We start from the raw sequence: 17,955 nt of genomic DNA, 5'->3' as shown, positions 1-17,955 counted from the left end.
TATTTTATTTTATTTTTCCAAAATTTTTGGTCTTTTTTTGTTTTGTTTTTTTATCAAAAAATAAAAAACCCAGCAGTGATTAAATACCACCAAAAGAAAGGTCTATTTGTGTGAAAAAATTTATAAAAATTTCATTTGGGTACAGTGTTGCATGAACCACGCAATTGTCATTCAAAGTGCGACAGAGCTGAAAGCTAAAATTTGGCCTTGGCAGGAAAGTGCCCAGTAAGCAAGTGGTTAAAAAAAAAACAATTGTGTACATGGCCTTTAGGGTTATGGCCAAATTACCCACATAACCTGCATATGGCAGTGCTATATATGGTCTGGACATCTACGTATATGGCCTTTTAATTTGGCCTCTGAGTGTATAGCCTGCCCAAAGAAAAATTCCAAGTATGGATATTTTTGCATAGTTACATTGATCCAGCTTGGTCCAATGTAACTATACATGTACCATACCTGTGAGATCCCTCTAGACGCTGGAAATCCCTCTAGTAGGCACAGCTATTCCGGTGATTTCTACTAGTTGTTGGGTCCTGTGCCGAGCGGCTGCCCTACTACATTGTGAACACAGGAGGTCAATGACTGGGCAAGGGAGCAATTAAACAATGCTTTGCTTTTTCTCACTGATCGCAAAGCATTCTCGTTATTGGAGGTGGAGAGTGTGACGTCACCACCCCACCTCTCCACCTCATCCAATCAGAGAATGATTTGCATTCATTCAGAAAATCCAGGACAGCATGCAGCAAGGCAGCCTCTCAGCACAAAACCCAGAAGCTAGTGGAGATCACTGGAGTAGTGATGTCTACAGAGGTTTTTTTCCATGTTCCAGAAAGATCCTACAGGTACTGTAAGGTACATGCATGGACCAATACAACTATGTAAAAATATCCATACCTGAAATTCTTCTTTAAGTTGTTAGAACAAGGAAATGTGTTTAGAATAGCTAATCCTTGCATAGGGGTGACACATTGGGCACCAATAGATGTGAGCATCGAGGGGAATTCACCATTGTAAGTTGAAAATATTGTTAGGCAGATATGGATGGAACAGCATGAACTCAAACTTACATATTGCTCTGGGGATCTGTTGCTTCAACCTATGCATCTGCTGGTCACGTAGTCCATGGAGCTCTTTTCTTTTTGATGTCTTGGCCCACTATCCACCTCAGTCCACTACTTGGTCTTTCTTACATCTTTTCCTCTATTTTCCATCCTTCAAGGTGTCATGCAGCAATTTGCTATCTCTGAGGCAACGCTAATGGCCTGGTCATCGATGGATGGAGAAGAGGAGAGCGTGAATTCTAACCAGGAAAGGCAAAGTGAAACTTACCAGGAGCTACTGGAAAACCAGGGTGAGACCTGCAAAGCACAGTCCAGTGGGATTTTTCCATAAGGTAGTCAGGACAAGAAAAGGGCAGTAAGATATAGCAACCAAAGATAAGTTCTTATTGGTTGATGTGGGTAGAAATTAACAAATCTACTTGTCAGAACTGATATTCCACAACATATGTGCTTGAATCTCCAAAAATATTATCTTCAGGAAAAGCAATTTGTAATATTTCTTTGCTAGATAGTGATGACATTTAACCAATTGCAGTTACATTGTTATTGCCATCTGTGTCCCATTTTTACATAAGTTTGCTCCCCAACTGGCTTCAATGCATTTTAACAATTTTTTTACCAAAGGAAAAACAATCTTAATTTTCAGAAAAATTAATTTCACCTTCAATGAAATTTCAAGATATTTTTTTTTGGTCAAAAGCAATTATTCATTTTCAGGAAGATTTTGCCCCAAAGAATTATAGTAGAACAGAAGGCACAACTTTTTCTTTCATTTTGGATAGAGTAAGGGAGGGTTAAACCCCTTTCAGGTTTATTTTTTGCCATCTGTGTTTTATTGGGGAGATTTCCCTTCACATCCTGTCCCATACCCAAACAGGATGCAAGAGGAAATCCCTCCAAAGAGAGGTAAATCTCTGGTGTTCACCAGGGTCACCAGAACTAGTGTAACCCTTGAAAGATCACCCCTATTCCTAAACTGTGAGCCAACTTTGGGATTTTCGATGGGGTAAAGCCACCTAACGGCGTCACAGACAGCAATAAAAACTTGACAGGTATTCTAATCCCTCTCCACTCTATCCAAGACTTTACTTGCCGACCAGCCCATTGTAAAAATACTTTGACATTACATACTGGTGTTATGGCTGCAGCTAGTTGCCATAACCCTGATATTATTTTTTACTATGGGTGATTTTTTTCAGATAAAAGTGGTCCTGCAGGCACATTCACCGCTGGATCACTTTTAGAGGCGGAGGGAGAAGTGCCCCCCATTGCAGCTTCACGGTCGTTTCCGGGTTTACCAGAGCTGTTTGCTGGGCAGGAAGACGAGTAAGGTCAAGATGGCGCTCACTCATCTCTATGCCCTTGGAGGACTGGAGCGACCTCTGATGTCACTTCCGGTTCTCGGGCCAAAACAAATAATTGTATTTATTATTATTTTTTGTCAAAATGCAAAAAAAAATGTTTTTTTTTTCTTTTCTTTTGCTTTTAAAGGTAAATGAGAGATCTGTTTTTTTTTTTAAAGAGGACCTGTCATCCTTATTTCTATTACAAGGGATGTTTACATTCCTTGTAATAGGAATAAAAGTGATTAAAAAAAAAATAAAACTAATGGGACTGTGTAAAAATAAAAAGTAAAATAAATAAGAAACAAAAAAAATGTAAAGCTCCCCATCCCTCAAATACGGTGTGACATAAAATATTGCAACTATCGCTATTTTCTTCTCATGTGTCTCTGCTAAAAAAATATATAATGTTTGGGGGTTCTAAGTAATTTTCTAGCAAAAAATACTGATTTAAACTTGGTCAGCAAGTGGTTAATTGTGTCAAGTTTCACTTGCTCATCGGGACAGGAAGTAAGGGGAAATCTCTCCAATGTGAACATAGGCAGAAACACATTTCTGTTATAAAAGGGAAAGGTTTATGCCTCTGTCAAGTTTTTCTGCCATCTGTGTGTCCCTGTTTTTCTCAGGAAGGGGAAAAAAACAAAAATATTTTTTAGCAGAGTGAGGAAGGATTGGAATTTTGGACAGACAAGAATTAAGGTTTTTATTGCTGTCTATGCTCCTGGTGTCAGAAGAAAGTGAGGGAAATTTCCCTAATGGAGGCAAAGACATAAATAGAAACTCAAAAGAGAATTCTCCTACTATAACCAAAACCTTAAAAATTTGGAGCTTGAGTTAGATCAGCCATTCTGAACCAGGGTTTTGTGGAACCATAGGGTTCATCCAGAGGTGGCTGGAGGTTCCTTGAGCTGTGACTAACTGACCTCCCATATGATAGTGCCTTCATAGATCCAGGTCCATCACCACTTGGCAGAACCCGTAGCTTGGCACCAATGAGCTTTAAGCTATCTGTAAGGGGGGAAATGGGGACATAATTCTCACTGACCACCAATATAAGGAGCATTTTCCTAATGACCCATAATGGGCTAATCCTAGCAGGGGTTCCCTGAGACATGGAAAATATTTCAAGGCTTCCTCTGGGGTAAAAAGTTTGAAAAAGGCTGAATTAGACTGTAACTCACAATAAAAAAATGTAATGGAAGACCAAATACTTAAAAATGCGAAAAGAAAATCCAAAAAATATTTTAAACATTGCATTAATAGCACAAAAATATACTATAAAAATATTTTAACATGCATATATTAAAAAAAAATATGTAAAAAAAGTGCTCTGTAACAATTATACACTATATTGCAAAAAGTATTGGGACACCTGCCTTTAGACGCACATGAACTTTAATGGCATCCCAGTCTTAGTCCGTAGGGTTCAATATTGAGTTGGCCCACCCTTTGCAGCTATAACAGCTTCAACTCTTCTGGGAAGGCTGTCCACAAGGTTTAGGAGTGTGTCTATGGGAATGTTTGACCATTCTTCCAGAAGTGCATTTGTAAGGTCATGCACTGATGTTGGTGAAAAGGCCTAGCATGCAAACTCCACTTTAATTCATCCCAAAGGTGTTCTATTGGGGTTGAGGTCAGGACTCTGTGCAGGCCAGTCAAGTTCCTCCACCCCAAACTCGCTCATTCATGTCTTTTTGGACCTTGCTTTGTTCTCTAGTGCGCAGTCATGTTGGAACAGGAACGGTCCATCCACAAACTGTTCCCACAAAGTTGGGAGCATGAAATTGACCAAAATGTCTTGGTATGCTGAGGCCTTAAGAGTTCCCTTCACTGGAACTAAGGGGCCAAGCCCAACCCCTGAAAAACATCCCCACACCATAATCCCCCTCCCACCAAATGATTTGGACCAGTGCACAAAGCAAGGTCCATAAAGACATAGATGAGCGAGTTTGGGGTGGAGGAACTTGACTGTTCTGACTTCAACACCGATAGAACACCTTTGGGATGAAGTAAAGTTCATGTGTGTGTAAAGGCAGGTGTCCCAATACTTTCGGAATTATAGTGTATTCTATCTGTTACTTTTCGGGAATTAAAAGTAGAGTTAGATATTAACATTCCTTTATTTTTTCCTTTCTGTCTTTGTCTTGTCCTCCCCCGTGCTTTCCCTTTTCACATTCCTCTATCTGTGTATAGATAACCTTGCACAGGCGCATTCAGAATGTTGGCCACACTCTTATGTGTCCCAAGGACTTTACTGCCTCGGCTCCTCGGAGGCGTGGGCTAGCAGCGAGCAGTCTCTCACAGTGTCCCCGGCGCCGCCAGGAGGAGGCGGCATCACAAACCCTGGACCTGAGCTGGAAGAGAGACCGTTTGAGAATATCTGTGAGATTGCCCCTCAGTTGCTGCACTCTAAAATATCCCCCTTAGAAGAAGATGACGTCGTGTGTCACGATCTGCAGTCCCTGTCTCCACCACGGGAGGAATTTGACAGCCCCCCACACAGCCGGAAAGTGTCAGATGTGGCAACGTCTGGGGTGCAGTCTGGCGAGGAGGAGGAAGAACGGGAAATGGAGAACTAAGGGGGAACCGGAGGATGGAGAAATGCTAGAGGATTAGGCGAATGTGTCGCTGCACGATGTGAGCTGGGGGTCATTTATCAAACTCTTCCATGCAACAAACTTTTTTTTTTTTTAAATAATTTTTAAAAAATAGGGATAAACATTACAGCCCTCTGAAAAAATAATAATCATGAAAGTGCTTACAAAGAGTTTTTCTTTGCAGAACACAATTTTAAAGAAACACTCTTTAAATTTACAAGACAAGCCTACAATCTCTTAAGTAAAGCTTTACCCCTTTCTGTGAAAAGATTAAGGTGTCTGCATGTTGCTAACTGCCGGGTACTTGTGACATTTTAAGTTACTGCTACGGCCACTCTTCCTAACTACCATGTCATAGCTGACCGGGTCTGAACCAGGAGAGAAAACTCAACTACTATGATGCAATGCGAGAGTATCTGCTCCGGCCTTGCAAGGACTGTGCTTTAATCAATAGTATTTACTGAAGGGAGCATGCACCCATAAGAGCCTATATGTAAATCATTGAAACTGCACTTTTTCTCTTGATTTTACAAAAACTGTAAACTCACAAGGAACATTTTAAAGACATTCCCTTTCAAATTTCTTTTCATGTTATTTCACTTTACCAAGTTTGAAATCTAAAAAAGGTAACAATTCCAGAGAAATTTAAGAAGAGAATCCTTACGGTAATTTTACTTAGTATTTAAAAATGTATTTTTAAAAAAATATCCTTTTAATTAGTGGACATCCCTTTAAAAAAAACTTTTTGGTGACAATGGCGTCAACTGACTATATTGGTTATTTTAAAAGCATTCAATATTTTATTTAATGATACTTGTCTTATCCAAATGTCTCTTACATATCACATAGTTGTGGTCCTTCATTGGAAACAATTAATTATTATGAAAGTTACCACAATCTACAAATTATTTATTGTTACGAATCTATTTTTTCCAATTTTTTTTCTTATCAGTATTAAATAAAAAATAAAATTTTTGATTGGAAAAATGAAATTTTCCAAATGGGTTATTGTTTAATGAATTGTTGACATTCTGTTTAAATATGGCATAGCTGTGGTCCTTCATTGGCAACAATTAACTATTATGACTATGACCGCAAATTAAAAAATATTTCTTCTTAGGAACCTGTTATTTTATAATACAAAATATATTTTTTTTATTGAAAAAGCCCAGTTTACCAAATTTTCCAACTGAGTTAATGTTTAATGAATTGGCGCCATTCTGTTTTCATATGGCATCACTGGCAACAATTATAGCAAGTATAAAAAAATGACCGCAAACTATACATTTTCCTCCAAATTTTCTTTGAATCTGTATTTTTTCTAATTCATTTTCTCATCAATTGTAAATAATAAAATGTATAACTTTTGATTGAAGCCAAACTTTCCAAATGCGTTCTTGTTTAGTGAACTGGTGCCATTCTGTTTTTATTTTTGGTCCCCGGTAAACTTAATAGCGCTCCAATGGTACCCCCAATCTCTACTTCCCTCTGGTTGGCCTTATCGGGTGCGTGCCTCCCTTTCTGTGAAATATTTTACATGTAAGCATGCACTTTAAAATTTCTGAGAGGGCTTGTCAACGTGTTTGTACTCCATAATGTGTATTTGATTGTATATTTTCTTCATAGAGATCATAAAAGAGGCAAGGGCAAGATAACAGCACCATACCAATCAAAGGAAAAACTCCAACTGCTTTCAAAGGGATCCCTTTTCTCTCTTGATGCTGTTATGTTGCTCCATTGTTTGGAAGCATCCCATGATAGGACATGGTGGAATCCTTCCACAGAAGAAATTTTCCATCTCAAAGAAGATTTCATTGAAGGACAAGAATAACATCTGGATAAAGCCTCTTTTCATAACTACCATCGATACGTTTTTCTAGAGATAAATTCAAAACTTTCCAAAAAAATCAGTCTACAAATGTTTTATTCTTTTTTTTTTTTTTTTTTTTAATGTCTGTGAAGTTGATTTGATAAATGACCCCCGTCCACCCACCCCCAAAGTGTGAGAGAGTTGGCGTCAAGAGTAGGACCATTACCATCTTCAATGCCAAACGGATCCAAGTCTGCCTGTCTGTCCTGCCACCAATGCCGAAAAGTCTTCCCTTGTCCTAGGAGAGAAGTAACTACCACCATTCATCTCCCTGGCATCTGTAAGAAGAATCCATGACACTAAGCTCCAATCTTGCCCTCTCTCGGGGTCTTGCAATGTTGACCAGAGACAGGCTCGGTGTTGGAAGCACAGACTGCTCCATTTGTGTGGGAGGTCTCGCATGCCTTAAAGTGATCTCCCTAAAATCTCCCAACTATCATTTGCCAAACTCCCCATCCCACCCTCAACCCTCCCAAAAAAAAGAAAAAAAACTTTAATCTGCATTCCTGCCAAAGACCACAGAGCATCATCCTTCATTAACTTGTTGCCTGCCAAAGGTCTAATGGGCATTGTGCTTCATCCGCTTACCAACTGTTCCCCATCTCATACGATTACAGGGCATTTAAACAACGCATTTTTTTTTGTTTTTTTTTATAAATACAATTCATTCTCATGATTTGGTTTGCTGGTAAAATTTATTTGCAACAAATGCTCCATTAACCTTTATTAATGCTGTTGCCCTCACAGCATTGCTCTCGCAACAATGTTTTGTGCAAAGCGTTTATGGTATGTCTATTTTGTGTTTTTAGTCTTGCCAAAGACCTGCAGAGCATCACGTTGCTAGCCTTTCTTCCAGCCTTTTGGTCCACAAAATGTACAGGGACAGGGGTAAGTCCATATAAGCATAGAGGTCTAGGGCAGATCATTTTTTGGGGCAATTGGACAACTGCCCCCTTGTATGATAATTTTTTACTTTTTTTTTTTTTTTTTTTTTCTTGAAGACTTAGACAGGAAACACTTTTTTTGGTGAATTAACATTCTGACATTTGTAGAATATTTTAATATGTATATATTATTTCCTGTGTACAGAACCGGTTGCCCACATAGATTTGAGGTCACGGGGTTGAAGTGATGGCTTAGAGGACCATATAGGTGAAAGCAAGCCTTGGACAAGAGTGACAGTTTGCAAAAGTCAGTCCAATTTAGTAGCCTTTTTTAGGAACCTGTAATTTCACTGCCAAAAATATAAGAGAAAAAAAAAAGGTTTTTTAGGTGCATTGGCAACCAGGCTTCTGAGATGAGTCTAGGCCCTTTCATGTATTTTCTTATCTCTATGAGACACAATTGTGATACTGGCATTGTGAATTATACAGCCTGGTGTGTATATATAATATAAATTCCTGTATGTAGTTTTACATGTTATGCGTCTGGATATCAGCTTTTAAATTGAATGTACAGTGCTTTATTATTGTTATTTTTTTTTTTATTTCAAAAAAGATAATTTTGAATTAGGTAGACATAAAATATTTCTATGTATAGTTTATGTTCACCATTTGCAGACAGCAGGTGGCAAGCTCCAAAAAAATAATTATCTGCAATCTTTTAAAAAAAAACTGGGGCAACTGTGAAAGAGCAAGAGAGATCACATTGCACAGAACGCTGAATAACTCAAAGGAGGAAAACACCCCTCCTTCTCTTTTAGCAAAGATGGGATCACGTTAATTAGACCCAACTGTGCAGGCAGTGCTGAGTTTTCTTCTAGGAAAATCTAACTGATCGTCTTTAGGGAATCACTAATTATGTAAATCCTAAAGAAGGGATCTATGGGGTCCAAAAAGCTTGTCTCTTTCATAACTGTAGTTAGCAAGGAAGAGTATGATTTAAACTTTTTGCATCAGTCGATGGCTAATGTAGTGCAAGATTCTGGGACCACGTTAATTAGTCAAAACTCACAAGTGTGCATGCAGTGCTGGGCTTTCTTCTAGGAAAACCCAACTGAAAGTTCTTAGGGCTTCCCTGTGAGTTAAGATTATATACAACCTGAAGAAGGGATCTATGTGGTTCAGAAAGCTTGCATCTTTAATAACTATAGTTACCTAATAAAGGGTATGGTTTAAACTTTTTGTATCAATCGCTGGCTAACACAGTATAAGATCCTGCTGCTATTAAGTTTTATTAATTGAATAAAACTAATATAAAAAATAATTGGGCAAACTTCCAGATAAAAATTAACGTAAACTGATCAAAACTATTATCCTTTTCCTTTAACTAATAAAATAAAAGTTGATTTGTTGTATTGGGTTTCTGCACACTATTAGGTGTTGAGCCCAGGATTTCCTTTAGATTTTTTAATCTGTATTTCCATAATCCTGTTCTTATTGCGAACTCAAGGCACTTAGGAGTTGGGGAAGCCATCTTGGGCGCACTCAAGTGATCATTACATGATGTCTCCCACTCTGACCTTTTTTTGACAGGATTGGGTGAAATTCCATTGTCTATGGCAGGGGTTCTCAACTCTTTTGAGACTAGGGCCTGGTAAATTCTTCTAAAACCTTTAATTTCCCAACAGTAAAAATACAGCTTATACTCACACAGTAAAATTATGGGAATGCAAAAGGTGTATTGAAATGTCAGAAGGCTCTGGATGGGGCTGTGTGCCACTTTGGGGTGATAAGGGTTGTAGAGTAGGTTAGGGGGTTCTGTAGCAGTAGCAGACTTGGTGGCACTGTAGGGCACAAGGTTTCTGAAGGGGGCTGGGAAGCACTGTGGACAAATGGGGGGGGGGGGGTTTGTTAAGTTGGTTAGGAGACTCTGCAGTAGGTTTCTGGGGGGGGGCTGGGTGGCACTGTGGGAGTGATGGGGGTTGTGGATCTGGTTGATTAGGGGCACTTTGGAGGGTGCTCAGGGGCCATGGGGGCAGTGTGGGTCGCTTTTGGAAGTTGGAGGGCACCGTGGTTTCTGGGAAGAATATTGGGAGGTTAGATCTGCAGCTGGCTGGAGGCCTTCGGAAAAGGGAAGCCCCTGCCCAGCAGTGGGACAGAGGTCCCACCACTGGTCAAGCGAGCAGTAAGACCCCTTTCACACTGAGCCGCCCTGGGCATCAGCGGTAAAGCAGCGCTATTTTTAGCTCTGCTTTAGCTGCATTTTAGCTGCGCTATTTCGGCGGAGGGGTAGTTTGGCCGAAAAGGGGTTAAATACGCCTGCAAAACGCCACTGCAGCGACGCTTTGCCGGTGGTATAGCAGCGCTGCCCCATTGTTTTCAATGGGGAGGAGCTGTGTAGGAGTGGAGTATTCACCGCTCCTCCACCGCTGCATAGAAGCTGCTGGCAGGACTTTTTTTTCAGGCACTTTACAGGCGCTATTTTTAGCGCTGTAGCGCCTGAAAAATGCCTCAGTGTGAAAAGGGTCTTATGAGCTCTGCCCATCTCCTGCATTACACTCGTGCATCTGGAGCACTGTTGTTTAGAGGTTGCACTGACCAAGAAAGATATTGTGAGAAGGTTGGATTGTGAATCTGCGTCCACCTGTTTTTTAATGTCCCTGGCCCACAAATCTGAAACCAAATTTAAAACTGTAATCAAGGACACTTTATTATCATCATTAGACACAATGGTTCATGGGCACCCAGATAGGTGATGTACCAGTTCTCTAGATCCAGTTATATAACTGTTCCTATCATTATTACCCCACATTGTATCATACCCAACAAGAATGCTTCTGTAGACCATTTAAAACCTGCCCCCTATCGAAGGCCAACAGGTATTTGATTCATTGAATTAAAGAAGGTAGGGAGAATGAAAGGGCTAATCCACCAGAAAGTGATATTTTAGGGATCTCTACACTGAGTTCCAGGGTCTGTACACCTGCTGTACCCATTATGAGGGGTTCCCACCAACCCTGAGCTGACTTCCTAGATCTATACACCTACTGTGCCCATTATGAGGGGTTCCTATCAATCCTGAGCTGGGTTCCCGGGTCTGTACACCTGCTGTGCCCATTATTAGGGGTTCCTATCAACCTTGAGCTGAGTTCCCGGGTCTGTACACCTGCTGTGCCCATTATGAGTGGTTCCCATCAACCCTGAGCTGAGTTCCCGGGTCTGTACACCTGCTGTGCCCAATATGAGGTATTCCCACCAACCCTGAGCCGGGTCCCCAGATCTGTACACCTGCTGTACCCATTATGGGGGTTCCCACCAACCCTGAGCTGAGTTTCCAGATCTCTACACCTACTGCGACCATTATGAGTGGTTCCCACCACCCTAGCTGGATTGCTAATTTATTTTAAATTATGGTGAATGTAATAGGAAAAGAGGGACAAACCATGTTGCAGCAGCAAACTCCAATGTAAGAAGTGAAGAAAAATATTGGAGTCTCTAATAATTACTACAAAGTTACAATGCACAGTTCTCAAGCTTTTTTAAGTCCCTAACCTACCAACTTTCTGAGACAGGAAAGAACACCCTATATATGTAGGCAAAAGACGCACCACCCCCACCACCACCATGTCCCCACAGAGAATTCTTACTAATTTTTTTTTTGGTCCTTTATACTAGCGTATGAAAAGAAAAATGCAATAATGTCAATGTTTGATTAAACAATGTCACACTTTTAAATTACATTTTTTTAATAGAGGTTTATACATCAGACTAAAAAAGGGGGGGGGGGGACTTTGCTAAAAACAGCAGGGCAGATATGAATTTCAGATTTGAAAGGTCAACTGGAATATTTGAATGCCCTTTGAGACGGGCAGCCAGGGGGAGGTAAAATTGGTTGTTGAGCTGTGGGATTTACCACCCCCCAGCCGCCCACTTGAACTGTCACACCGCACACTGCATGCACATGTGCTGCTTACCTTAACATGAATCCGCTGGTGTGAATGAGCCCTCTGGGTTTTTAGCCAAGTATTTGTGATAGTTAATGTGAGAATTACTGTCAGTATGGTACAGAGTATGTCTGTCAAGTAGATTTGTAGGTTCTTATTGTAGTTTCTCCTGATAAATATCTTCATGATGAGGTGAATGTTTTTCATTATTCATATTACTTTTTTTAAATTTTTGATATTTTAGAACAATTAAAGCAGGACTCCAGGCAAAGGGCTAATTACACAGCTGAAACGCATATGTACGGATTTGTTATCCTGTTCAGCCTGACATATGTTTCCAGCTTAGTCAGTTTACTTTTCTCATCTGCAGAACCCCATTCACAGTCTGCTGACTGGACAGTGGAGGAACATTGCTTTACTGATAGGGCTATTATTCTGCTCTTTGCCTTCCATTCCCTTCCTTGCCTTTTTCTTTTGTGCTGTGAAGGAGATAATAGGGAGCTAATACAAAATCAGACTCAAGTAATTATGCATAAAAATACAGGGCCAGTTCACAATAAAGTATTGTAGTGTATCAATTCTTTCTTTCTTTCTTCCTTCCTTTCTCTTTGTCTTTTCCTCTTCCTTTTTATTTCCCGTTCCATTTTTCTTTCTTTTCCTTTTCCTTTTTTTTCCTTTTTCCTTTCCCTTTCCTTTCTTTTCCCTTTCATTTCTTTTACTTTTCCCTTTCCCTTTTAGATTTCCTTTCTTTTCCTTTCCTTTTCTATTTTCCTTTCAATTTCCTTTCTTTTCCTCTTTTCTTTCCATTTTTCTTTCCCTTTTCCTTTTCCCTTTTCCTTTATTTTCCACTTCCCTTTCCCTTTCTTTTCTTTTTTCCTTTTCCATTTTTCTTTACCTTTCCCTTTCCTCTTTCCTTTCCTTTTCCGTTTTCTCTTTTCTTTTCCCTTTCCCTTTCCTTTCTTTTACTTTTCCCTTTCCTTTCATTTCTTTTCCCTTTCCTTTCTTTTCCTTTTCCCTTTCCTTTCTTTTCCTTTTCCCTTTCCCTTTCTTTTCCTTTTCCCTTTTCTTTTCCTCTTTCCTTTCCATTTCCCGTTTCCTTTCTTTTCCTTTCCCTTTCCTTTCTTTTTCTTTTTCCTTTCCTTTCCTTTCCTTTCCTTTCCTTTCCTTTCCTCTCCTTTCCTCTCCTCTCCTTTCCTTTCCTTTCCTTTCCTTTCCTTTCCTTTCCTTTCCTCTCCTCTCCTCTCCTCTCCTCTCCTCTCCTCTCCTTTCCTTTCCTTTCTCTTTATTGTCCTTTCCTTTCTTTTCCTTTCTTTCTTTCTTGAAGTGGCACCTGATTGGCTCATAGTCCTTACCCTCCCTTACCCCTGCTGTACAGGAGATTATCTGCCTCAAGTTCTAGCTATCAAGAAAAAAAAAACAAAGAGGGTCTATTAACACATTTAGGGCCCACACGGGTCATACGTTACAGAATGCATTAACATGCATTGCATTAAGGCAGTCTATTCATAATGAAGGGGCTGCCAATGCACCACAACGGATGAAAAAATGTGCCTGAACCTTTTTTTTCAACGCACGGTATACGTGTTGTGGTGCCTTGGGCTGTACTGTACAATGCATACAATTTACAATGCATATAGGCTGTACTGGACAATCCATTTACAATTAAAGTGCACACAGAGCTGGTGTACTGCCATGCATGTTAATGCATGCTTTTTAGCGTGTGTTGCCACGATGCATAAGGTGAATGGGCCCTTAATGATTTTTAATGGAAGGTGATGTTTTGCATATGCCTGGAGTTCTACTTTAATGTAATAAGAATGCTAATTTTGCAGGCCTATATACAAACACGCACAAGCACTTTTTACTGGGAATTATTAGAGATTCCCCTCTGCTGTGAAGATTTGTATAGAGTATCTCATAGGAGGGTAGTTACATTGTCTGTGTTTTCTAAAATAGAAGTTTGCAGCATTGTATTGGTGACAGTGACAGAACCCTAAGGGGTGTATTTGTAAAAAAAAAAATATGCAGAGCTATTCACCCTGCAAAACTGCTAATGGGAGCAAAATAGAATGTTATAGGGCTATTTTCTTTCTAGGTCAAAGGTTATTCATTCATAAATAGAGTGAGTCAGTGATGCCACATTATGGCCACTAGATAAAGCAGACGATTCTAGTAAATAAGTATTTATTTTCTATGATCATCATCTCCATAATCTTCCTGTGTACTGAACCAATATCAGAAACAATGAGAGGAGTTTTTCCATCTATCGACTTTAAAAGACCTCATCCCTATGCAATAGAGATGGGGAGAAGGGGAGGTGTTTGTAGTCTAAATGGCCCATAGTAAAAATACAGCATTACTTTGACGTTAAATACTGTATTGTTTTTTTACTATGGCTGGTTCTCTTTCACATAAAATTGGTCCTGCGGGCGGATCGGCCACGGGATCATTTTTAGAAACGGCGGGGGGGTGCAAGCCCAGTTGTTCCTGGGCTTGCCTGGCCCATCAGTAAGGCCCGGGAGCAATCTGATGCAGCCTGGAGCTGGGCTGTGAGAAAAGTGAGGCCAAGATGGCCACCACTCGTCTCTATGCCCTTGGAGGACCGGCCCGACGTCTGACGTCACTTTCAGTTCTCGGGCCATAATAGAAAAAAAATCTTTTTTTTTTTTTGTTGCTTTTGCTTTTAAAGGTAAATGAGAGATTTGTTTTTTTTTTTTTTTTTTACCCCAAATCTCTCCATAAAGAGGACCTGTCATCCTTATTTATATGACAAGGGATGTTTACATTCCTTGTCATAGAAATAAAAGTGATCAAAAAAAAAAGAAAAAAGGAACAGTGTAAAAATAAAAAGTAAAATAAATTTGATTGTGTACCTAAACGATGCTCAAACCACACATTTGGGGTATCTCCGCGATCGTTAGAGCGAAAGCAATAATTCTAGTGCAAGACCTCCTATGTAACTCTAAACAGGTAACCTGTAGAAATTTTTAAAGTGTCACCTATGGAGATTTTTAAATACCATAGTTGTCACCATTCCATGAGCGTGCGCAATTTAGGTATCTATTTACTCGGCGTAACATCATTTTTCACATTATACAAAAATTGGGGTAAATATTGTGTTTTTTTTTTTTTTTTTATTATTATTCTCTAAAGTGTATTTTTTTCCAAAGAAAATTGCGTTTTAAAGACCACAGCGCAAATACTGTGTGACATAAAATATTGCAATGATCGTTATTTTATTCTCTAGGGTCTCTGCTAAAAAAATAAATAAATTAATGTTTGGGGTTCTAAGTAATTTTGTAGCAAAAAAATACAAATTTACATTTTTAAACACAAAGTTCCAAAAAAGGACTTCAATTGAGCGATACGAGATGAATTATTTCCTTGTTGGGTTATATTGTCTTTGTTGTTGTGATGTGGAAACGTTACTTTGTATCAATTTCATTGTAAATCTAGTGTGATAGACTGACAGGTCCGGGGGAACACATTGCAAGGATAAAGGGCAGTATCCTGCAGCAACCAATCATATTGCAGATACATAATGAAGATTAATTCTGATTGGCTTCAGGCTAGTGCTCCTTGCACAGTGGTCTTTATTTAGCCCCAGGACGCATCATTGGCATATTTAATACGTCTTGTATAATATAATGATATTTAAGGCCTGTACTGTACGATAACCTACGTGTCTTATACTCGTCCTGTGTGATATCAGCGATATATAAGGCTTTGTATACATATATGCATTGCGTGAACACGTACAAACAAAATTGCGCGCTTTCCTGCAACGCACTTTTGCAGACGCACGGCTACTCACACCTGAGAGTAGCAGGAACATGCGCCCCCCTCCTCTTTTTTGCACATTTTTCGCACACTAATGCACATCACGCCTGGAGCAGCCCATTTGCTTTAATGTGTGCAAAACCCCCCCAAGTAGCTCCAGAACCTTTTTCGGTCCGGCACTTTTTTTTTTTTTTCAGTGCACGTTTTTTTATCACGTGGCAAAAGGCCTTTCTGCTACCCGCACTTGGGATGCCATTACCACTAATGGCGCTGCAAGCGCGACCCGTGTTTTCAGCGCTGTTCCAAAACGCACGGCAAAACTCACATTTTTGTCACGTGTTTAGGAAATGCAGAGATGTGAATGCAGCCTTAACGGCACCCCACGCATCTGCACCCCAGCATCATTTACTTTGGCGCGGCGCAATTTTTTAAAAGGGTCAGGGACTTATTCGAGGGTTTCTCACACATTGAGCAGCCCATTGAAATGAATGAGCTGCCCTACACGCGATGTGTGGCACCGCACGTACGCTTCAATGGAACCTAAGACCAATCAATAACATTAATGGATACATAATACTGCATTAATAATGTATATGACAACATCAGGGAGATTCCATATAATACCAGGGGACATATACATATCGTAGAGTCCAGGAAAATTTTTATTAAAGTAGAGTTAAACTTAAAAAAATGCTGAGAGGTAGGATTTCTATGACAGAAGAGACCCTATTGGTTCTCCCTGCCCATCAGCATTAATGTACACTGGGTCACGCATGCGCAGCTCAATGTACATTTGTGGCATGGCTCTGTGGCGTGATGACGTGACTCCTTGCATGTGTGTGGGAGTGATGTCATCACAGCCTGGCCAACCAAGAGTCCGAACATGAAAGGAAGACCGGGAGAAGATGGAAGCGCCCATGACAGCTGAGTGTGCTCATGCCACATTGCTAGAAGGAAACATTTGGCAAGTAGGTCTGCCACAATGTACTAACATTTGGTACATGATAGTACAATATGGCATAAAGTTCCTAGGGACCACTTTTAATAAAAATATATTTTTTTTTACATAGGGTTTAATTCTGCCTCCATTGGCAGAAAAAGAGATCTGAAGTGTTTCGGTAGTTCAGACATTCCTATCTTCATCTGGGCTGCAATAAAAGTATAACAATTAATAGACATGTGGACTGACAAAAAATGTGTTCATTTTCATTTAATTCTTTTTTTTTTCGGGTCATTTATTATGATCGAGATTCGTTTTCCTAAATCCGAAAATTCTAAAATTCGGAAATACTAAAATTCGGAAATTCTAAAATTCGGAAATTCAAAAATCCAAAATAATAACTAATTAATTATCTAATAATAACTAACTATTAAATTATACGTATTGAAATTTCCTTTCAAATTTGGCTGTTAGTGAACGTTGCGAATACAAATTTATTCGACGTTACGAACTATAAGAAATAACGAATGCCGCATCTAAACGAATAGAACGTAACAAATTAATAATAATAATACTAAAAGTATTTAATATTATTATTATTATTATTATTATTTATTGTTATTAATTCATTCCGTTCCATTCGTTTGGATGCAGCATTCGTTATTTTGGATAATTCGTAGCTTTGGATAAATTTGTATTCATTATGTTCACTAACAGCCAAATTAACGAATTTGTAGAATTTCGTTGGAAAAACAAATTCGGAACGAAATGAAATGCACATGTCCAACAATTAATGAGTTCATATAAAAGGACAAAACACATGTTGCAGGTTCATATTATAACAAATACCATTTCGAAAAGAGAAGACAAAAAGAAAAACATTTTTTAACAATACATTTTTTATTCTCTTTTCTGAATATTATTCCTTATAATATGAAACTGCAACATGTATTTTGTCATTTTACATGAACTCATTAATTGTTATACATTTATTGAAGCCCTGATGATTCATTTTTATACTTTTAGGGGTCTATTTATTTAAAAAAAACATGCTGTGCCAATGTCTTACAGCTGTCACAAATAATCCCCTTAAGTGTGTATTATGTGTGAAATATCATTGTCCATTTATCTCCTAAGATCGTCTGCTCCATCTAGTGGCCACAATGCAATATTTTACTATTTGCAGTATTTCAGGAAAATTCTGCATTATGGCCACTAGATGGAGCTGACAGGTATAGGAAATAAATAGAAAATAACATTTCACTTATATTAGACACATTATAAGGATTATTCAAAATGGCTGTGTAAATGGTGAGACATTTGCACAATGATCTTTTCTTATAAATAGATATTATTATTGTTATTATTATTATACAGGATTTATATAGTGCCAATAGTTTGTGCAGCAATTTACATGTATTATTGATTTTTAGTATTTTTAGTAGCCCTGATGAAGGAGGAGAGGGTCAGAACCCCCTCTTTTTGTCTACCAATGATTTCATGAAAAACTTTTCCGGACTCTGTGATCTTTGGTGT

General features: G+C 39.0%; 1 protein-coding gene across 3 annotated transcripts in view; it reads left to right on the top strand.

Annotated features, from left to right (window-relative positions):
- Positions 1-7,656, top strand: part of FAM131B (family with sequence similarity 131 member B) — a 145,419-nt gene extending 137,763 nt beyond the window's left edge. For all 3 annotated transcript variants that reach the window (XM_073595942.1, XM_073595941.1, XM_073595940.1), the window contains 2 exons: positions 1,223-1,354; positions 4,601-7,656. In XM_073595942.1, coding sequence (XP_073452043.1) covers positions 1,223-1,354; positions 4,601-4,986 — 518 coding nt within the window. In that variant the 3' untranslated portion in view covers positions 4,987-7,656. The remainder of the gene's footprint in view (positions 1-1,222; positions 1,355-4,600) is intronic.
- The last annotated feature ends 10,299 nt before the right edge of the window (positions 7,657-17,955 follow it).

This window comes from Aquarana catesbeiana, linkage group LG08 (assembly GCF_042186555.1).
Source record: "Aquarana catesbeiana isolate 2022-GZ linkage group LG08, ASM4218655v1, whole genome shotgun sequence".
Classification (NCBI taxonomy): Eukaryota; Metazoa; Chordata; class Amphibia; order Anura; family Ranidae; genus Aquarana; species Aquarana catesbeiana.
This window is presented reverse-complemented; position numbering and strand designations above follow the sequence as displayed.